The 21368-nt window shown below is 46.7% G+C and overlaps 1 protein-coding gene across 3 annotated transcripts in view; it reads left to right on the plus strand.

Moving 5' to 3' along the window:
- CACNA1C (calcium voltage-gated channel subunit alpha1 C) overlaps positions 1-21368 on the plus strand; it is a 645253-nt gene that overhangs the window by 516890 nt on the left and 106995 nt on the right. For all 3 annotated transcript variants that reach the window (XM_035028541.1, XM_035028540.1, XM_035028539.1), the window contains 8 exons: positions 2851-3058; positions 3985-4105; positions 5820-5934; positions 6726-6846; positions 7192-7261; positions 14484-14616; positions 17200-17329; positions 18547-18606. In XM_035028541.1, coding sequence (XP_034884432.1) covers positions 2851-3058; positions 3985-4105; positions 5820-5934; positions 6726-6846; positions 7192-7261; positions 14484-14616; positions 17200-17329; positions 18547-18606 — 958 coding nt within the window. The remainder of the gene's footprint in view (positions 1-2850; positions 3059-3984; positions 4106-5819; positions 5935-6725; positions 6847-7191; positions 7262-14483; positions 14617-17199; positions 17330-18546; positions 18607-21368) is intronic.

Raw genomic sequence — 21368 nt, forward strand, 5'->3', positions numbered from 1 at the left:
GTGAAGGAGAAAGGAACATTAAAGACTCCAAGCTGGCAAGAAGTTCACGTTTACCTCCAAACTGTTGGCCCATCTGCTTCTTTCAACTAATATGGAACCATTCTTTGGAGAGAAGTACAGAGGCTGGGGGTGCAGCTGTGAGGCTATAATGGGAGTGGTTTGCACGTCACCCTTTTAAGCAGCAAAAACAATTCACTGTGTATATTGGTAATAAGCTGGGAATGCCTTAAGTGAAGGAAATCAAGATGGTGACCTGGAAGGCAGACAGGCCACAGATGGAGCTAAGGAAGTGAGATTTCTCTGTTGTTGCACCTGCTCCAGCTGGAGGCTGTGTTCCTTTTGCTACTACGGTGCATTTCCTTACCCTGACTGACCCAAGCCACATCCTGCGGCCATGAGCAGCCCACACCTCCCTCCTCTTCCAAGAGGAAGGCATTTTCCCCAGGCTACCATGGAGAACGTCTGTGTCTACAGTGGAGAGAGGTCTGTGACTAGCAGGACTTGGGGCCTCCTCTCCAATGCACCGCACCAAGGGCCCATCTCCACCCGGGAAGACCTCTCTACCGCCTTCACAGACTCCCATCCTGTGGGTGGGATGGGTTTCCTGTAACCCAGGATTTCCCAGACATGCCTGCTTGTCAGAATCATCTGGGATGCTTGCTAAAAATACGGATTTCTGGGCCCCAAACTGCAACAATTGAATCAGAATCTCCAGAAGAGAGGCTTTATAGAAAACCAATTCTTTAGGCAGCAGGGTAAATCCGGGAAACCTCACTAAGCCTTGTACCCTCTCTTACCCATGGGTGACCAGCTGCTGCCTGGGCTGAGGACATCATTCTTGAAGAAAAAAAAATTGTAATGTGTTTTTCTGTCTAAAGACCAATAGTGATAACAGTAAATACTAACCTTTATCAACTGTGTGCCAGGCTCTGTACTAGGGTATTTTTTTAAGAGTAGGAATTATATTTTTTCCAGTTTTATTGAGAAATAATTGGCCACACATCACTGTATAAACTTAAGGCATGCAACATGATGGTTTGCTTTACATTTATTATGAAATGATCGCCACAATAGGTTTAGTTAACATCCATTGTCTTATATAAATACAATAAAAAGAAAGGGGAAAAATCCTTCCTTTTGATGAGAACTCTTAGGATCTAATCTGTTAATATCATAGAGCAGTGTTAACTATAGTCATCATTCTGTACATTACATCATCATGACCTATTTATCTCATAACTGGAAGTTTATACCTTTTGACGCTCTCATCCAATTCTCCCTCCTCCCACCCCCTACCTCTGGTAACCACAAATCTGATCTCTTTCTTCATGAGTTAGGTGGTTTTTTTTGCTTTTTTGTTTTTGTTTTTAGGTTCCACATATAAGTGAAATCATACAGTATTTGTCTTTCTCTGTCTGACTTATTTCTCTTAGCATAATGTCCTCAAGGTCCATCCATGTTGTCATAAATGGTAGGATTTCCTCATTTTTTATGGATGAATAACATTCCAGTGTGTGTGTGTGTATTATATATACCACAAGATCTTTGTCCATTCATCCCTTGATAGACACTTGGGTTGGCTATTGTAAATAATGTTGCAAAGAACATGGGGAGTGCAGATATCTTTTTGAGTTAGTGTTTTCATTTCCTTTGGATGTATTCCCAGAATTGGAATCACTGGATCATATGGTAGTTGATTTTTAACTTTTTGAGGAACCTCTATGCTGTTTTCCATAGTGGCTGCACCAGTTTACAATCCCACCAACAGCACACCAGGGTTCCCCTTTCTCCATATCCTTGCCAACACTTGTTATCTCTTGTCTTTTGATGATGGCCATTCTGACAGGGGTAAGGTGATACCTTACTGTGGTTTTAATTTGCATTTCCCTAATGACTAGTGATGTTGAGCACCTTTTCAGGTACTTGATAGCTATCCATATATCTTCTTTAGAAAAATGTCTATTCAGGTCCTGTGCCAAATTTTTTTTAAACACTATACTTTTTTTTAAGATTGATTAATTTATTAATTGATTTGAGAGAGAACATATGCACCCAAGTAGGGGGGTGAGGGAGAGGGACAAGCAGACTCCACACTGAGCATGGAGCCCAACATAGGGCTCAATCTCATGACCCCGAGATCATGACCTGAGCTGAAGTCAAGAGTTAGACACCCAAACGACTGAGCCAACAAGGCGCCCCTGTGCCAAATTTTTTAATTGGATTATTGGGGATTTTGGTTTTTGGTTGTTGTTTTGTTTTGTTTTTGCTGTTGAGTTGTCTGAGTTCTTTCTACATTTGGATATCAACCCCTTATCAGGATATATGGTTTGCAAATATTTTTTCCTGTTTCATAGGTTGTCTTTTCACTTTGATGATTTCTTTTGCTGACCAGAAGATTTTTAGTTTGATGTAATCCCACTTGTTTATTCTTTATTTTGTTGCTGGGTGGGCTGCTTTTTTTTGTCTCATGTAATCTTCCCAATAACCTAGTGAAGTAAGTGCTACTGTTATCTCTGTTTTCTCAGAGGCAAAGAGAAGGGAAGTTAAGTGACTTGCCCAACTGCAGCTAGCAGCTGCAACTGGCAGAGCTAGGTTGAAACTCAGGCTTCTGACTTCTGAGCTCCATCTATTTGCCATTACACATTACTGATCCTGGGACCTTGAATTAACTAGCTCCACACTCTAATTGTGAGCTTACCAGCCCAATCCATACCACCACCACTACCCCAATGAAAGGGAAAAAGAAGGAGTTGTAATTTATCTTAAAATCTCTAGTGGGTATATGAATGAAGAGTGATGTTAAGGAAAGCATAGAAAAAGGACACTAATCTCCCTCATGCTGGTCCTCAGGTACTGGAACTCCTTAAGCAACCTGGTGGCATCCTTGCTGAATTCTGTGCGCTCCATTGCTTCCCTGCTGCTGCTCCTCTTCCTCTTCATCATCATCTTCTCTCTCCTGGGGATGCAGCTCTTTGGGGGAAAGTTCAACTTTGATGAAATGCAGACCCGGAGGAGCACATTTGATAACTTTCCCCAGTCCCTCCTCACTGTGTTTCAGGTATGGACTCTTCTCTGCTGGGATGATGAGTGGGAGGGTGTTGAGTGGCGGGGTTGGGTTGTGGGGGAGAAAAGGTGGTGGGAAGCTTCACCCTTGCACTGGGCAACCAAAGCCAGCTTAGATCAGCCATGGAGGGTCCATGCCCAGGAGAGTCTTGAGTTCTTTCTGTAGTTCCCCCTACCCTTGGTCCCCCATGGAATTCCACTGTTGGATGGACTACTGGGGAAAAAAATATAATTGAGTAGTTTAAAAACTCTTGCTTAACCATGGAACCCTTTATTCAAATAAATTCTACATGAACACCCGAAGTACAAACAGAGGAAAGGAGACTGCCCTTGTTGGGGGAGGGAAGAGTGGTGAAGCTCTGTCTTTCTTACCTACCACGCTTGTCCCCAGAAGAAATATAACTAGCCCATCAAATTTGTCATTTCATAGATATTTTGGTGTAAAGCTAAAGTAGCACTTGTTGAAGTTTCAAAGTAGATTGATTTACAAGAAAAATAGTATGTGGATGTGGCCCAAATCTTAAAGATGGCACCCAAATGACTAATGTTGGGGAAAGCTGGAACAGCATAGTATTCTCTCAACAAACACGTTCACATTTATAAAAAGGCCCCAAGGAATGGCTAACGGCAGCCATCTTGTGCAGTCGAGTAGAAGAAAATACTTTGACCAGGAAGTCTTTCCAGTCACTTCTCAAATAGTATCATGCAAGGGCCCATGCACTTTGTCTAAGGATAGGGTCAAACTTGACCAGGTGATTAGCTCAGAGCCCCTGGGAGGAGAACTGGGGCCCAAGAGGAGGGAAAGAGGTGGAAAAGAGATTTTAGACAATTCTGTTAACATAGTGGGGCAGGGCAGGGGAGTTTTGGGGTTTGCTGTTGGTCTAACGCTGTGTCCCTTATTGGTGGGAATGTGTCATTCAGATCCTGACCGGGGAGGACTGGAATTCGGTGATGTATGATGGGATCATGGCTTATGGCGGCCCCTCTTTTCCAGGGATGTTAGTCTGTATTTACTTCATCATCCTCTTCATCTGTGGAAACTGTATCCTTTGCTCCTGCCTCCCCGCCCCTGCTGCCCCACCCTCCCTCAGCCTGCAGCACGATGCCAAATACGTGTGCCCAGCAGGTCCTGACTCGGGGCTGAAAAGTGTGGCTGCCCGCCCACAGGGCCCCCAGGCAAGCAGGGGAAAGATGTGCTCTGGGGAGAAAATGTGTCCTGTCCCAGAACCACCTTAGCCGTGGAGGCGGGTCTTGGTGAAAGCCTGGAGCTTTGGCCTAGGTGGGGATGTAAGTTTATCTTCCTGAACCAGTTTGGGCTGTAGTGTTGCCCGACTCCAGGAGGCATGTTCTCATTATAGTCTAGGCGAACAACGCCCCCTGGTGTTGTGCATGGACAGACACTCAGATAGATTCCAATGTGAACACACTTAGATCTGGGCACCCTGACTGCCCTGGCCTCTGGCTGCTGGAGGTAAGAAGTGCCGTCCAGAGGAACTGAGCCGTCATCCTTGAAATGACCTTCATCTCTCCTCCCTGTTTCTGCTCAGTGCCCCTCCCTCTGAAGCCGCTCTCCAGGACTTTCGTCCCAGGCAGAGCCGGACAGGCTTCACCAAGCAGACCTGACAGGTCCTTGCTGATCCAGGCCATGGGCGGGTTTCTGGGATCTCAAGCCACAGGCAGTCTAACCCTGTGAGGGTTGTGTGCAGAGGAGATGGTAAAGTAGAAGCAGCTCTGGCCTAAGACTCGGGTTTATTTTTTTATTTTTTTTTATTTTTTATTTTTTTAAGACTCGGGTTTAAGTCAGGGCTTAACGTAGTGTTGAAAGCTTAGGCATTGGTGCCCGCAGACCGGCTTCACTTTTTACCAGCTGGGTAACCTCGACAACTAAAGGCTCTCTACCTCAGTGTCTGTAAAACGGGGTGACAAAATATCAGTGCCTACTACTTAACAGGTCCTGGTGAGGTTTAACGGGTGCTGTATGTGAAGCCCCTGCCCGCGGTGCCGGGGGCCAGGGGCAAGTGTACACTAGAACCCTTGGGCAAACCCTTCAACCCTGTGGGTTGTGGCTTCCTGGTATGTGAAATGGTGTGACTGTCCGGGGGCCTGGGAGGTGGAGGTTAGACTTAACAAACGTTAAGGCCCGTGCAGCTATACTTTCTTTGATTCTGCAGGTCTCTGACCCACAGTGTTTCTGTTCAAGGTGGGGGTGGGGGTGGGGCGGCGAGAAGAAAAGGACAAATGACCACTTCGATTCGGAGTTCCCAAGATTCGGTCAGCTTCAGCTGGACACTCCTAGGGTCTTTGTATGTGCAGGCTCACATTAAGAGTTGGCACAGACATCAGGCTGCCTCCTCAGTACCCGGTTTTAGTGAACTGCTCTTAAGAACATTCTGCATTCTGCTAGAGATAATACTGTTTATAATGTCAATTACAGCCAGTCATCTCAGTGGGGAAACCAATAACGAAACCCAGCAATTAAGGAGCAAGGCAGGCTCACTGCCTCACTTGCTGCCCACTCCAGCCTGCAAGCTAGCCTGTTCTCAACCCCTCAGAAAACTCCCGGTAGCTAGGAGGGTGATGGGGAGGGAGAGGGGTGGAGGAGGGACACTACTAGGCTGGGAACCCTCGGGGTGAGTCACCATTGAGCTCACTCTGTGGGGAACTCTATCACTGCTTGTCCTATTCCTCCCTGGCCCCTGTGCCCATCAAAAACCCCAAGGCCAAGAGTCATTTTCTTTAAGAATGGACACAAACAGATATCCTACTGAATGTGTTCTTGGCCATTGCTGTGGACAACCTGGCTGATGCTGAGAGCCTCACATCTGCCCAAAAGGAGGAGGAAGAAGAGAAGGAGAGAAAGAAGCTGGCCAGGTAACCCCCTAAGCTTACCCAGACCTAGGGCCCCAGGGTCCCAGTTCTGGAATGCCATTCCCATTAGTGGTAAAGAGAGGCTTGGGCGCTGACCCCTGTCAGCCATTCCTCGAGGGCACTGGGTTTGGGGCTTCCTACAGAAAGCTGGGCCTCTCTGCTAATACCTAGGCATTGCTCTAAAGTAGGGACCGTCATGAATTACAGTCTCTGTGAAGGTGCTGGATTTCGCCCACCTGTCTAAGAAGTTGGAGGATGCTCTTGAGAAGGGAGGTCATGATAGGTGGTGGGAGTGACGGATGCAGAGAGGAGGAAAGCAGCCATTCAGAGAGGAAATTCAGTTCCAGCTGAGTGACTCCTTTTCACTGTTTGATAACTCATCTCCAGTGTTCAGAAAGCAAGATAAAGCCCTGCATTGTCTTGTCATTGTCTAAATGGGACTGTCATAGGCCACACACCTGCTGGATACTGAGCAGAGTTTTCCAGGAACCAATCCTGAATCAGATCCAGAAACTTACTCTGATTCAGACAAGGACTGGAGCAGCTAAGAACCTGAAAGAGGCCAACTGAGTACCAGACAAAGCAAGGTGTGGCCAGGCCAGGCATTGTGGGCCCAACCCAGTGGCATCTGGGATTGAGTGACACATGCCATGTGCCCTGGGTGAAGAAAGATGGACGTAGGCACAGGGAGTCTTCTCCCACGGTCCCCAGCAGACCACAGGGTAGTCTGTGTCTTCATGTTTCCTATCATTCAGTAAACATTCCTTTAATTTTTCCTCCTGCTGACCGGCCAGGACTGCCAGCCCAGAGAAGAAACAAGAGGTGGTAGAGAAGCCAGCAGTGGAGGAGACCAAGGAGGAGAAAATTGAACTGAAATCCATTACAGCTGATGGAGAGTCCCCACCCACCACCAAGGTAAGAAGCCATCCCCTTCCAGGAGCTGGGAGGCCCATTGCTGGGAGAAGAAGGGCACAGTCTTCCCAGGCCACGGAAAGGAGGGAGGAAGGAAAGAAAGAGACTCAGTGGAAGAAAGCCCAGGAGGGTGGAGCAGGAGGGCTAGCAATGTGAAGAGAAGGCTAGCTGGGTGAGTCCCAGCCTTCTGTTGATGACTTAAAGGATATATGCAAGATAGCAAGGGTATATTTTTGAGTCAACAGCTCAGCCATTGACTATGATGCAATTTCAAGGCTACTCTAAGCCTCTCTAACTAGTGAATGTTTCTAACTGGATTCTTCCTCCTTCTCTCGTTTGGCTGCCTAGATCAACATGGATGACCTCCAGCCCAATGAAAATGAGGATAAGAGTCCCTACGCAAACCCAGAAAATACAGGTACCAATCCCACTGCCTAACCCTGAGATTGGGAGGTTGGGGGTAGAGATCCAGATTCTAAAGCCATATGGAAGTAGCTATGTATTAGGGACTGGTGTTTCCAGGTTCCCTTTACAAGTACCTTGCACTGCTAAATGTCTTCTCTCTCCGTAGTTAGGCATTACCAGTTATCAACCGGAGAACTTTGCTCCTGGCTTCCTCATAATAACAACATAACATTAAATAAATTGTGTTTGAGCAGTCTTTTATGCCCTTTGGAAGGTGGATTCTATAGACATCTAAGGTTTTATTATATTTATGCCATAAAATCATTAACTTATATAATTTGCATGTTGCAGCATTACTCTTGCTTAATGATAATCATAAATCCTGACTCTGTCCTGCCCTTACTCGGGTGGCAGTGCTGAGTACAAGGACTGCTGCCACCACAGATGCCCCACCTGTTGCTTTGTAAAATACTTTCATTTATTATAAAAAGAACTCTTCACAACTCAGCCTTCTTATCTTCCAATACCTAAGTTGGCAGGCAGTGTCCTTTGAGAAGGCTTACTGTCAGAGGTCCTCAGGCCTCCCTCCAGAATTCGTTTCTCTGCCTCATGAAGCTCCACATCCCATACAAGCCCCGGGCTTGCCTCCCTGTCCCTACAACTGCTGCCGTCACTCTCAGCTTCAAGCCTGCCATCAGTTGCACACAGCAAGGGACCGTTGTTTTACTGGCATTTCCTTCTCTGTGGAGGTTGAGCTATATTTGGGTTGGTAACCACATTAAGTGGCTAAAAACCTTCTACATGTATGAGCAAAGCTAGGTTTTCCTTTTGGTCTCCCCTCCACCGGTCCTCTGCAGGCTTGTCTGCAGTGGAGCCGTCTTCCATTTACCTTGGGAAGCAGGCTCTCGGCCATCATTCCGTCCTCACTCACCTCCCACCTCCAGGGAAGGAGGATTTGGTTTGCTGGGGATTGGACCAAGGGAAGAGCAGAAAGGGTGTCTGAAGCCTGCAGTCTCTTCTGGGTGGAAATTCTTACAGGATTTCAAAGACTAGACATGTTGACCAAAGTCAATGGGGAATCCTGTCTTGGTCCTAATCACCAAATTAACTCTAACATGACATTTTGGAGATAATATGCAGGGGGAAATTGCATATAGACTGGAAACTAATGATTTTAAACAAAAACTACTTAAAATCATTAGTTTCCATTTATTTTGTTACTGCAGTGGTGTTATTGTAGTTCTAGCTTATAAATGTAGATGTGTGTATGGCTGGAATCTAAAATATTTAGAAGGTGCTTTAAAATATACTCCAGCAGCTCCTGTTGAAGCTGGATATGGAGGGTCACCACACAAGTCTCTTGACTTGTGTGTATATTTTCAAAGTTTAAAAGGAAAGACAGTAATCAAAGGAATCCCCCTGGGCCCCAAGCAGAGCCAACCCCAGCTGCATACAGCACAGGGGGAGAGCACGGATAGCCCAGGCCTGCTCCTTCTACCTGGTGGTGGGGCAGCCACACCTACGACCATAGTCTCTAGTTTCATCATTCTAAATATACTAGTGCCTTTTCTCTTCTTCGTTGTCCTTTGAAATCAAAGAGAAGCAGGTCAGGGGAAAAAAAATAATGAGGACATTGTCACCATATTGGCCACTATAGAAAAGTCCCTCTGTTGACCCAGCTTTGAGGATTCTTGGAATGGTTTTGCTTTTTGACTGAAAAGCTCTTTCCACATTCTGCTGATTTGTCAGGATTCTTTAGATTTTTTAGAGTGTCCCTTCCCCCGTCATGTGGTCACCCTTCTCTAGCTTCCTGCAGACCCAGCCCTTCCTGGGTTTTTCTTGGTCCCATGCATCTCGCACATCTGTGTTGAGAACTCCGGTCCATAGATAGTTGAGGCTGCCCTGCCTCAGCCCACCACCACACTCAGGCCTTCAAGGCCAACCCCCACAGCCCCCCATTTGTTCACCGTCCCTGCTTTCCATTTTCTCACCCAAGGGTGGTATGCTCTTAAAGCTGGTGGTTCCTCATGTTCCACCTTCCTCCAAGGGACCAGCCTCTGCTTCCTGGCTTCTCCTCCCCCTGCCTCTGCAGGTCACCTCCTGGACTCTAATATCAGGTGCAGCAGAAGTCCCCAAAGATTCCTCCCAGAATCACTTGGCCTGCTGTCTCTGTTCTTGTCAATCTCTCATTCCCACCTGCTCCTCTCTCTTCTGAACCAGAAAAGGCAGGGAACCTGATCTGCTATTGTCCTCCCAACCCTGCCCCTTCTGCTTTACAGCCTCTGGGCATCCCGCCTCTGCTCTGCCCACTTCACACAGATGCCTGTTGGGAGGCAGCGCTGATGAGCATCGCACCTGCCCCACTTACAGCCAGAGAGAGAAGGGGTAGGGCCAGAGAATACTCTCACACCTCCTCCTGCCCCCACTTCTCACTCAGGCTTCCTCCTCTCTCCTATGCCCGTGACCCTCCACCCAAAGGTGTGTGCCGAAGCGGCTGAGTAGGGCAGAGCTCCAGCCTGAGCCCCCCTAGCCAGGGCCTCTGCCCTCACAGGAACCCCCAGTGGAGGGGCAGTTTTCTGATTGGCACAAAGTGCCAACCAGCCAGCCGTGGCGTATCAATCCTTCCCTCCCCGTTGAATCCCCAAAGCTCAACAGTTGGTTGGAGCCTCCCAGCTTAGTATACACTAAATTTTAGAAATATCTACTCACCTAGGAAGGGTGCCAAGATTGTGCTTTTATTTAATGGATTCATTTATTAGAGGGAACATACAGATGATAAGAGTCACTGAGGACTTAAAATTAACAAGGACACTTGAAAAAGAAAGTGAATGACACCAGAGAATGCATAGGACAGCACTGAGTGCTGTGGGGAGGTTCCAACTGCTGTAAGGGGTTTGAGCAGGAGCAGAGCCATGGGGTGGGGAGTAGGGGGAGAGACAGCCAGCCTTTGCGGAGAAGAGTAGGCTGGGCTGGGCTTGGCATCTGGGGAGTGGGAGAGAACAGAAGTTATTTCAGGACCATACTATTGTCGTAGACAGGGAGCTAGAAGAAACTGTGGAGGTATTCATTCACTTAATAACTACTATGAGGGTGGGAAAATGGGGTGGCTGGGTGATGGGCATTGGGAAGGGTATGTGCTATGGTGAGCGCTGTGAATTGTGTAAGACTGATGAATCACAGACCTGTACCCCTGAAACAAATAATGCATTGTATGTTAATTAAAAAAAAAATAACTACTAGTGAAACACCTATTGTGTGCCAGGCACTGTGGCAGGCCCCAGGGATACACCTGTAGGCAAGACAGGCAAGGTCACTGCTCTCCTGGAGCTTACATTTCAGTGGGAGACAGACAGTGAGCAAGAAAAGAGGCCAACTGAAAAGGTAACGTCAGGTAGCAGTGAGCAGCAAGGATATAATGAAGCCAAGGACTATGTGAGCAAGTTCCTCAGTGGCATGGGGCTGCTTTGGCTGTGTGGTCGGTGAAGGCCTCTTGAAGGAGGTGGCATTCAGGCTGAAACCTGAATGAGGCAGAGGAACTAGACATATGGAAATCAGAGGAAAACTCTTTCTAGATGGAGGGCTAGCAAATGCAAAATCTCTTGGGCAGACTGGTCTGTGGAGGAATCCGAAGAGGCCAATGTGCATGGAGCAAAGAGAACAAAGTGGAAAGGTAGTGGGTGAGACAGGGACTAGGCAGGAACCGGTGGGGCAGGGCCTCCGAGGCCACCTGAAAGGTTCAGCTAGTTGAAGACTCACCGGAGGTTCTCAGGCAGAGGAAGATAAGATCTGGTGTCTGAATTACCTTTAGCAAACTGTGCTGCATGGAAACAGGGCAGTAGATGGTCAAGAGTAAAACTGGAGGCAGTGAGGACGTTAAGTAGTGGTCCCGTGAGAGGCGGTGGCCGCTTGGGCCAGAACAATGATGCTGGAGATACGGAGAAGTGGTGGAACTTGGGGTGCATTTTGCAGGACTTGCTAGTGGCCTAGAAGTCAGAGAGAGAAAATGAGCAATGGGAGGAGATGAGGTTTTGGAGCTGAGCCAGCAGAGAACATGCCCGATGCAGAAGCAGGTGCATCCTCAGCCTTCTGTCTCTGGACGCCACCCACACAGCTCGCTTCCGGGGGGCGTGGCCTTGCCAATCATGCCAGTGAACTCTGGGGTCACACTAAAAACTGTAAGTCCCTTGAGGGCAAGAACCACAGCTTTGTGTTCAGTACGCTGTAGGCACTAGATGTTAGAAATAATATTTTTATCTGAATTGGCCATGAGCAAAATCACAGAGGTGAAAATGAGTATCAAATGGGGTGGGGGCAAGGATCACCAAGGATCAAGTGTCGGGCATTCAGCTACCCCGGAGTTTTACCTTTGAGCACTGGCACCTGCCATCTGGAAAGCAAGTCCACAGTGTGCTTCTCCACACCTCCGAGAACGGAGATGAGAAAATAAAGATCCCCAAGGGAGTCCACTGGCATCTGGGAGCGGGAGTATAGGTAGTTCTGCTGCCAACCCTATAAACAGAACTTTACCTGACTTTTCCTACTCTGCCAACCTCGCTCCTTATCCATAATACATGCAAAGCATCACAGCTGTCAGATTTCTGGCCTTTCACAAATTTGGGTTTGTCCTTTAGAAGTGGTTTCCTCTTAAACATTATGCCTGGAATTCAGCTGCTCTGTGTCTGAACCGACTGACTTGCTTCTCCCTAGCAATGGAAATCAGGGTAGAGCTTCAGAACAGCGAGGCAGGCTATTGCAGATGAAAGAGCATGAAAAAACTCTTCGCTAGGAACTCGGAAAACCACAAAGCTAGGAAATATGTTTTTCTATAAACACGAATGATTAAAGTAAGCATTAAATTACCTATTACCAAATTATCATGAATAAGAAATTGTTGGGTCATTTAGAGCAAAACTGAAAAGAATACAAACAAGTTGGGCAGGAATTCAAGAGCCTTCTCAGTGAAATTTCATTTGTAAAGATTTCGATTTAGGCCAACTCCAGTTTTATTTATTTTGTTTTACTAGGAGACTCTGCCTTTCTTCTACCTACCAAGTTTTGGTTAGAAGGCTCCAACCCTTGGCCTGTACACAATTTTTCATCTCACAGCTCTCTTCTGCTAAAAATATTAATTGCTTTGTTGGTCAGCTCTAATTACTCCAGGGGAAAAAAAACTGATTTATGCCTATATTCCGCTGGTTCTCCAAAAAAACGTTGGGGCCCTAAATGCTTCTTGCTTGATAAAGAACCACCTTCTGTGCCAAGCATTTTTTTTTTCTCTGCACCACCTGGCTTCATTTTAACCAGAAGAAGAGAGAGCATGCAGAGACATGGCTGGTCCATAAGATAAACTTCTCATAACTATCTTTCCAACAGCTGAGTCTCCACCTGACCTTCTTTTACAAAGTCCTCTTCCTTATAAAGCAAATGTTAGTGTGAACGTGTAATCATCATCAAAAACTAAGGGCAACTACGTGCTGGGCATAGTGTCTCTCTCTATAGTGTCTCTCTCAGAGATGGAACAGATAGATACATGTAAAATCAGGCATTCGAGCTATTTTGTCCTAGGTGCCAAGTGAATGCAGGAGGCCGACAGGGCTCTGGAATCACAGGAAGGTCATTCTGGAGAGCTCAGGTACTCATGAGAGCCATGTGAATGATACTGTCTGACATGGGAGTCCTTCTAGCTCTGCAGAGAGGGAGATGAGAGCAGTTCAAATAAGGAGACGGAGTGAGGAAAGGAAAGGAGAAAGCACATGGCGAGTGTATTCATTTCCTGGGGCTCTCATAACAAATAACCATGAACTTGGTGGCTTTAAACAGCAAACATTTATTTTCTCACGGTTCTGGAGCCTACAAGTCTGAACTCAGGTGTTGGCAGGACCATCCCCCGTCTCAAGGTTCCAGGGAGGATCCTCTCTCGCCTCTTCCCCATCTCTGCTGATGGCCAGCTGTCCTTGGCGCTCCTTGCCTGTCAGCCTCATCACTCCCGTCTGCCTCTGTCTTTACATATGTGTCTCTGTGTCTCCTTATAAGGACAGCAGTCCTTGGATTTAGGGCCCACCCTACTCCAATATGACTTCATCATGACTCTACATCTGCAAAGACACTGTTTCCAGAGTAAGGTCACATTCTGAGGTTCTGGCTAGGCATGAGTTTGTGGGGGACATGATTCAACCCACTACCATGAGCCTTCAGAAAACAGGCTGATGTGAGTGGAAAGTCTGTCAGGGAATAAGAGCAGGCAGAGGTCAGACTGAGAAAGATGTTAAGCACTACCTATAGGCTATGAGTCTTTCCTGTGGGTAGAAATCGTAACAACAGCTAACGTTTATATGGCACTTGCATGTGCCAGGCGCCACTCTGACGTAGGTATGTACTATTATCCCATTTACAAATGGGGAAACTGAGACACAGAGAGACTAAATGCCAAAAAGAAACAGAGCCAAGATTTGGGTCAAGGCATTGGCTGGAGAACCCATGCTCTTACTCCCATTCCCCTTCTAAACATTTTTAAATACATTTGATCAGAACAGGATATGTAGTCATTTCCTACCATGGGTAATGACCTCGCAAGCAAAGTAAGCCATTTCCTTTTGGTCCACAGTGAATGTGGCCACTAGCCTGGAGAACAAAGGGGCTTCTTTAACTGGTGCTAATGTCTAGACTTTTGAATGAAGTGCTTGTTGTGGTCAGCATCGTTGCCCTTTTATCCCTACAGCACATGAGTTTTTGGTATTTTTCAGGAATGGGAGTGTTAATTTTAAACTCCTAGAACCTTCAAGGATGGGGTTGCTTGCAAATCAACTGAGCTGTACCCATGCCCCTACCTGCAGCCTAGATGGAAAAGACACCTGGCAATGCCCTAGTCTTATCTGATCACCTTTCCTAGTGCCTTACAACTAGGATAACCAACCATCCGAATCCACATGGGACTGAGGAGCCTCCTGGGATGTGGGAATCTCAGTTTAGAAACCAGGACAGTTCTTGGCAAACTGGGATTGAACTAGTCACCCTACTTACAACCCCCCTTGTGTGCTGCCAGAAAAGTCTCTCTAACAAAGATTCCAGCACTCACAGGGAGAGAGCTGAGTGTCTCAGTTGATACTTCTCATTTTCAGAGACGCAAATGATGTCTTGATTTTGGGCGGTAGGAAGGTATCTGGAAGAAGGCAGCATAGCGGTAAAACCTCGTGGGAGTAGTGGAGTTATTTAGAACGGTGCTTTTTTTTCTACAGGAGAAGAGGATGAGGAGGAGCCTGAGATGCCTGTGGGCCCCCGCCCACGACCACTCTCTGAGCTGCACCTTAAGGAAAAGGCAGTGCCCATGCCAGAAGCCAGTGCGTTTTTCATCTTCAGCCCCAACAACAGGTGTGCGAGAATGGTGGGAAAGGTGGGACTCTGCTCTCTCCAAGCCACATGCGCAGCAGATGCCAGCATCCTCCGACCTCTAGTGGAGCCTGGGACTCTGCCAACCCCCCACAACTTGTGTAAACAGTACCCTGGATTCCAAATCAGGAGACCTGTGTCTGTTTTTCCCTCCATTTTTTTGACACATGTAAACTCTATTTCTAGTCTTTTGGTGATTACCTTTGGTAATTTACTAAGTCTATTTAACTTAACAAAGTCTAAAATAAAGCAGTATCCTAGACCTCCTCCTGCAAAATAGAAGGAACTTATACTACTTTAACTCCTCTCAGCCCTCCTAACTTATATGTTGTTGCTTAGTATTTTTAGTCCTAACTATTTTTAACTTAACAAGTTAGACATTATCATCATTATCATTATCATTCTATAGACAATGTAGATTTGGATGTACATACAACTTGCCATTTTACTTGTTCACCATTTTTTCATGCATCTCAGTCCCTCCTTCTGCAATCATTTTCTTTCTTCCTAAGCACATTTTTTTAGAAGCCCCTAGTATTCCTTTACAGTAAAGTTATTTGGCCTCTGTTTATCTCTGTTTTCATTTCTTGTTCTTGGAAAATAGTTTTGCTATGTATACAATTTTAGGTCAATAGAATTTGTCTCACAGTGTGTTAAACATATTATTATAGTGTATCATTCCTACTCTCATTCCTTTGTAGGTAATCTGCTTTTTATCTCTAGCTGCTCTGAACATCTTCTGTTGCCTTGATATTGTTTAGATTTACTACCATGTATCTAAATATGGATTTCTTTCCATTTATCCTGCCTGGGATGTTGTGGATTTGTATTTTTCTCCAGTTCTTGAACAACATTAAAAGTTAGAATAAGAATTTCTAAGTCTTGAAAAGTTGCAGCCATAATCTCTTTTTCTCTATTCTTTTCTTCTGGCACTCCAATTAGACATAGGTTAGACCTTCTCATTCTGTCCTCTCTTACTGTGTCTTGCAAATCTTTTACCTCTTTATCTCTCTTTTCGTATTCAGGGTAATTTCTTCAGATATAGCTTCCAATTTCTTCATTCTCTTTTCAACTTTGTCTATGTTACTATTTAAACCAGTTTTTAAATCAACTTAATTCTTTTTTCATTTCAAACAATTCCATTTGCTGATTGATTTTTCCAGATCCATCTGTCTATATCTAATACTTCCCTTGTTGATTCATCATCTTTGTGCTCAAGTCCTTTATTCTGTGAAATATTCGAAATATAGTTGTTCTACATTCTCTATCTGATGTGTCCAGTATATACAGTCTTTGGGAGGGGGTTCTAAATCACTTGTTTGTAGTTTCTTCTGATTTCCCATCTTAGCGGCTCATCCTCTTGTGTGCTTAATCTTTGATTATGACCTCAATACATTATCTTAGTTGGTGAGATCCCTGTGGACCTAAATTAAGATTGGGAAGCTTTCTTCCAGATGCTTCTTAAGCGTGTTGGCTCAGCCTGAGAGTCCCAAGCTTCTGTGCCCCACCTCGAGTCTGGCTTGAAATGCAGTTTCCTGATAGCAGGGCTACCACTGGCATCTATCCTCAGGCAACTCTGCCCTTCCTGGCTACCTATCACACAGACCCTGGCTCAATGGGTTTGTTTATTTGTTTGAAAGGGATAATCATTGCAGACCTCTTAACTCTAATGAAGCCAGAATTGTCTCAAAGGGTTTGTCCTTTCCAGGATTTGCTGCTTCTGCAGCACTAGGGTCTCTCAGAGCATTTAGTCAATCACAATGCTGCGAGCAGAAGTCTGAAACTGGATTCAAGTCCTAACCACCCCCCCAACCCCCCCCACCCCCCAGCCAAGCACACACAACACTTTACAAGCTGTCTTTCTGGGCCGGCTCTCCTTCTCGGGTTTCAGTGTTTTTATCTATAAAATGAAGATACTAACACCCATATCCCATTCCTAGGCTGCCAGTATGAGATACTATATAAGACACACTTGGCATTCAAGGATCTAGCATTTGTGACACCGTCAATGAGTGCCCAGAGGTCCATGCGTGTAGTTCCTTGTAATTATGCTGAGGTGTGGAATTTAATTGCATGCCTTGAAGCTATTACACAGGAGCCAATTGCCTAGCCAGAGTGTAAGATGAGCTGGCCTCTCACCATCCACGTCTCTGGGTAGCTCTGTCATTCCCTATACATAAATATATGAAGCTCTTATGAAATGATTTTTTAATGATGGGAAAAAGAAGTCCCTCCCAGAGAGCCAGCTGTTAATGTCACAGAAGTATATGAAAATTTGGGGATTCCCAAAGGTCTCAGATGTAACCCTCCAAAATGTCAAAAGCTAACTGCCTGTGAAAGTGCAAAATTTTGTGCAGATGTGCCTCACAGTGGGGGCACGGAGGGGGGTGGGGTGGGATGTGGTTGTCATTACCCAGCAGCCGTAAGACCTCAGTTGAAGAGCCTACCCCCAAACGAACAAGCACCTTTCACAAGTTGAGTGAAGGAGTGTTGAGCTCCAGGGACCCGGGAGCTGCTTCCCTTGCCTACCTGACGTGCTTCTGTCCTTCTCTCCTCCCCACACAGATTTCGCCTCCAGTGTCACCGCATCGTCAATGACACGATCTTCACCAACCTGATCCTCTTCTTCATTCTGCTCAGCAGCATTTCCCTGGCAGCTGAGGACCCCGTCCAGCACACCTCCTTCAGGAACCATGTATGCATTCCCTTTTGTCCCCTGCACCCCTTCCTCCCAGGAATGGGACTGGGCCCTCAATCAGGAGCCCAATTCCAAATATTGTAATCAGATGCACAATAAATTTTCTTTAAGAGATTAGGGTTTTGGTAGAAACCATCCGAAACAAATAAGAGAACATGTACCCAAATGCTTCAGGCTGGCCTGATTGGCAAAGTTCAGGACTCTCATTGCCCTGTGGATGTTTCCCTGAAGGCTCTGGTTCCTTGCATACTTAGTAAAAAAAAAAAAAGAAAGAAAGAAAGAAAGAAAGAAAGAAAAAGTAGCCACTGACTTCCTGCCTTGCTCCTAATAAACTCTGACCAGTCCCAATCACTGGGGAGATGAGGGGAGCATTGTCAAACAGGTGCCAATGGTGAGGCTAACCTTATATAAAGGAGAGCTTCAATGACCTTGTGTAGAGTAGAAAACTAAATTTGGAGACCCAGCCAAGGCTCTGGTGAACAACATTAAAGGCTAGAGTAAGAATTGTTATATCTCAAAGCCTCAAAACTTTGTCAAATTCCAACCAGGTAGGCATGAAGAGAGGAGTCCACCAACCTAAAGCCATACCCATGCCAAACGATTTGGTGGTCCTGCAGCCTGCTTGGTCCAGAGTTTTCTTAGAAAGGTGTTGGCCCTAGCTCTGATCCATCACCTGAAATATAATAGAGGATGAAACCATGCAGCCTGTCCCAAGCCTGGGCAGTCCTCACCTGGAGGATACTCCCTCCCATGCCCCAAAGAACACAACACCAGGATTTCCACCAACATGAGAAGCTAGCTGAGTCACACCAGTGTGAGCTAAGCATTTTGCATTTTCCTGCAATAAAAAGCAAACCCCAGTCTGTCCTTTTGACACGCATCCCAATGGTCTGGTTGGGGTTTGTAAGTAAATTGGATTAATGAGAAAAACATCCAACCAAATGCTGCCCAGACCCAGGACCCACTGAGTCCTGCCTTGGAAGCCCCCCTCACATGTCTGGGGACTTCATCTGGAGCCACTAAGCTGCCTCAGGCCAACCCCGCTTCAGGATCCAATGCTGTGTATATGCTACTCATCTCCTAACTTGCTTCCATCTGTCTCCACGTGGAAAATCTCAGGTGACATGTAGTGTGGTTCTGGAGCTGACTTCTCCTTCCAGCCTGCTTCTCTCCCTTCCCAACCCATCCCCACCCTGTTTCTTTTTGTTTTGCAGATTCTGTTTTATTTTGACATTGTTTTCACTACCATTTTCACCATTGAAATTGCTCTGAAGGTAAAGTCCCAACCCCTCTCTCCTCTTCCCTTCCTCCAGGAGCCGGCACTAGCTCTCTGCTGCTGTCTGTTGCTAACACACATGCTTCTGTTGGTGTCGAGTTCACTCTCAGAGCCACTAATCCAATTGTGCTTATTTTTCAGATCCTAGGCAATGCAGACTATGTCTTCACTAGTATCTTTACATTAGAAATTATCCTTAAGGTAATACAATCTGAGCAATGCACTCTCTGTCTCTTTCTCTATCTCTGCTCTGTCTGCCTGTCTCTTTTCTCTCTTGTTTCCTTCACTCACTCTTTTGTACTCTCAAGCCTGAGATTGGAAGAATTAGTGCCCCTCACTTTATGCTATGCACTTTGCTCCGGCTCAGAAGCCTGAAGAACCACCACCACCACCCCTCCCCCGCTGCCCGGCCTGCTGTGCTGTGCTTCCTCTCAGTCTGGAAGGGGCATGTGGCTCACAGTGTCAACACTGATGCTGTCCTGTTATCCGCCCTGGCCTCGGCCCCCCCCCCCGCCCCCCCCCCCCCCCCGCCACACACACACCCACATACCCCATCTCTGGGTAATTGATGACTGACCCCTGCTCAGAGCTCCCTTCCCTCCTCCTGCCCAGAAGAGATGCTACGCAAACTCCAAGAGTGGAAACACTCATGGGGCATGGAAAGCCACTTGGTCGACCTCCTTTGGACAGCCGTTGTCAACACCTTCCACAACATTTTCCTCAGTACTAGGGGCAGGCACCAGGGCTAGGCTGGAGTTGGGCCTGCGTGATAGTAATCATGGGCCTAATGCAAGATTTGGGACCAGCCTGCCAATGAGGGCTTTCAACAGATGACTGTAGATTACTTCTGAATCCTCGGTTTCCTGCTGAAAAGCTTTGTTATGATGCCCCTTGCCCTAAGGCGTGGAGGAGGGAGAATCATAATGGAGAGCTAAGTACAGGGGAGTGAACTGAAAGAAGCTGGAGCACTCAGGTCCCAAACCCCAGTCCTGAGAGCACACAGGCCTGGCCCCACCTGGGGCTGGTGGCCCCAGATGCTGGTGGCCCTGATGGAGGAACTGCTACAGAATTACCCGATCAGTGGAGCCCACCTCTGAAAGCATTGGGATGAGAGAGATTGTTTTCTAAGTTTTGTTTTATTACTTATACTAATTTATAATTAATGTTCATATTTATTTTATTATGATTTCTATGTTTTTCCAGTATAGTTCTCAGCCTCTAAAACAATGCATCGCCAAGCCATTCCACTTAAGACTCAGGGTGTGATCTCTGAGATGCGGGAAAAGTGCATTTCAGCACTTGCTCTCTTCTCAGAACAACAGAATGGATTTTACCATTACCCTGAACAGAAGGGCTATATGCTCTAAAGCATATGCCTCAGCTTGGTGTCTTCTTCCTGGGAGACTCACCTAGGACTCCTTTCAAGGAGTCCAGGCTCCCTTTTCCCCCTTCATGGGGCTGATGCAAGCCACTGTCCATGCTTGACCATGTACCACAGCCAGCCGGCAGACAGACCCTTCCTTTCTTTTTTTTTTTTTTAAGATTTTATTTATTTATTTGAGAGAGAGAGTGAGAGAGAGAGAGCACAAGAGGGGGGAGTGGGAGAGGGAGAAGCAGACTCCCCGCTGAGCAGGTAGCCCGATGCGGGACTCGATCCTGGGACTCCAGGATCACGACCTGAGCCGAAGGCAGTCGCTTAACCAACTGAGCCACCCAGGCGCCCATAGACCCTTCCTTTCTTAATGCAACTCCCAAGTCAAGTCCCAACCCTTTAATGTATGTGACAGTTCTAATAGAAGTTGAGTGGAGCAGTTTGGGGTGCCTCTCTTGTGTCTTTATCCCCAAAAAGCTGAGCTGTCCAGACCCCCAATTTCTGTCCCTGGTTCCAGTGACCAAGGGTGTTCCCTGGGTTTTCTCTTCTGCTCAAGGGCAGTAGATCTGACCAGGCCCTGATTCCTGTCAGTGGAAGAGGGAGCCAAGAGCTGCCCGACTACATGAAGATATACTCTGTAAAACCACTTTCCATGGTGAACTGAGTTATCCTGGACTTCAGACTCAGGGAGGCACTCAAATCCCCAAACCTCTTTCCCGAGACAAGAAAAGCTCTGAGTCTCAGTTCTCAGGACTGCTCCACAGAGCTTCCCATATGGATTTCAGCAGTGCTGTCTTTCCTTCAAGGTTGCCATGAGCAGAAGTGAAAGGTCTCTTTGCCAGCATTGTCATGGCAAGAGCCTTCCTTCCCTTCACCCTCACCCTCTTCTACTCCCTTTGTGGCTCAGTGTGCTTCTAAATAAAAACCCCAGTCCCCACTCCACTTCCCTGCACCTCCTTCCACTGGGTCCCTCTGTCTTTCCCAAAGGCTCAGCTTCTGGCCATGGCACAGACAATGATGGTCCCATCCTCCAAGGGGCATTTCGTTTCAAGAACACTTGAAAGACTTGGGGACGTTTGGCCTTAAAAAGAAAGGGCTTGTAGGACCATGACAGTTGGCCTGCATACTGCAAAGGACTGTCACATAGAGGAGGGAGGAGGTGACCCAGGCCCAGTGAGTACAGTTACAAGATGCATCTAGTAACTAGAAGGGCTGCCTGGGGAGGCAGTGGCCACCCTTGGCTGGACAGAGGGGTTTTCCTGCCCTACCAGCTCAGAGAGTCAGTGATCTCATGCCTACCTTTTTTCTTCCCTCATCCTGAAAATACCCCAGCAATAGGCTTTGCTTATGCAATGGCTTAGAACTTTTGGGAAGCAGGAAATGAGTGG

The sequence above is a fragment of the Mirounga leonina genome, unplaced genomic scaffold, assembly GCF_011800145.1.
Source record: "Mirounga leonina isolate KUSES-001 unplaced genomic scaffold, KU_Mleo_1.0 Mir_201, whole genome shotgun sequence".
Taxonomy (NCBI): Eukaryota; Metazoa; Chordata; class Mammalia; order Carnivora; family Phocidae; genus Mirounga; species Mirounga leonina.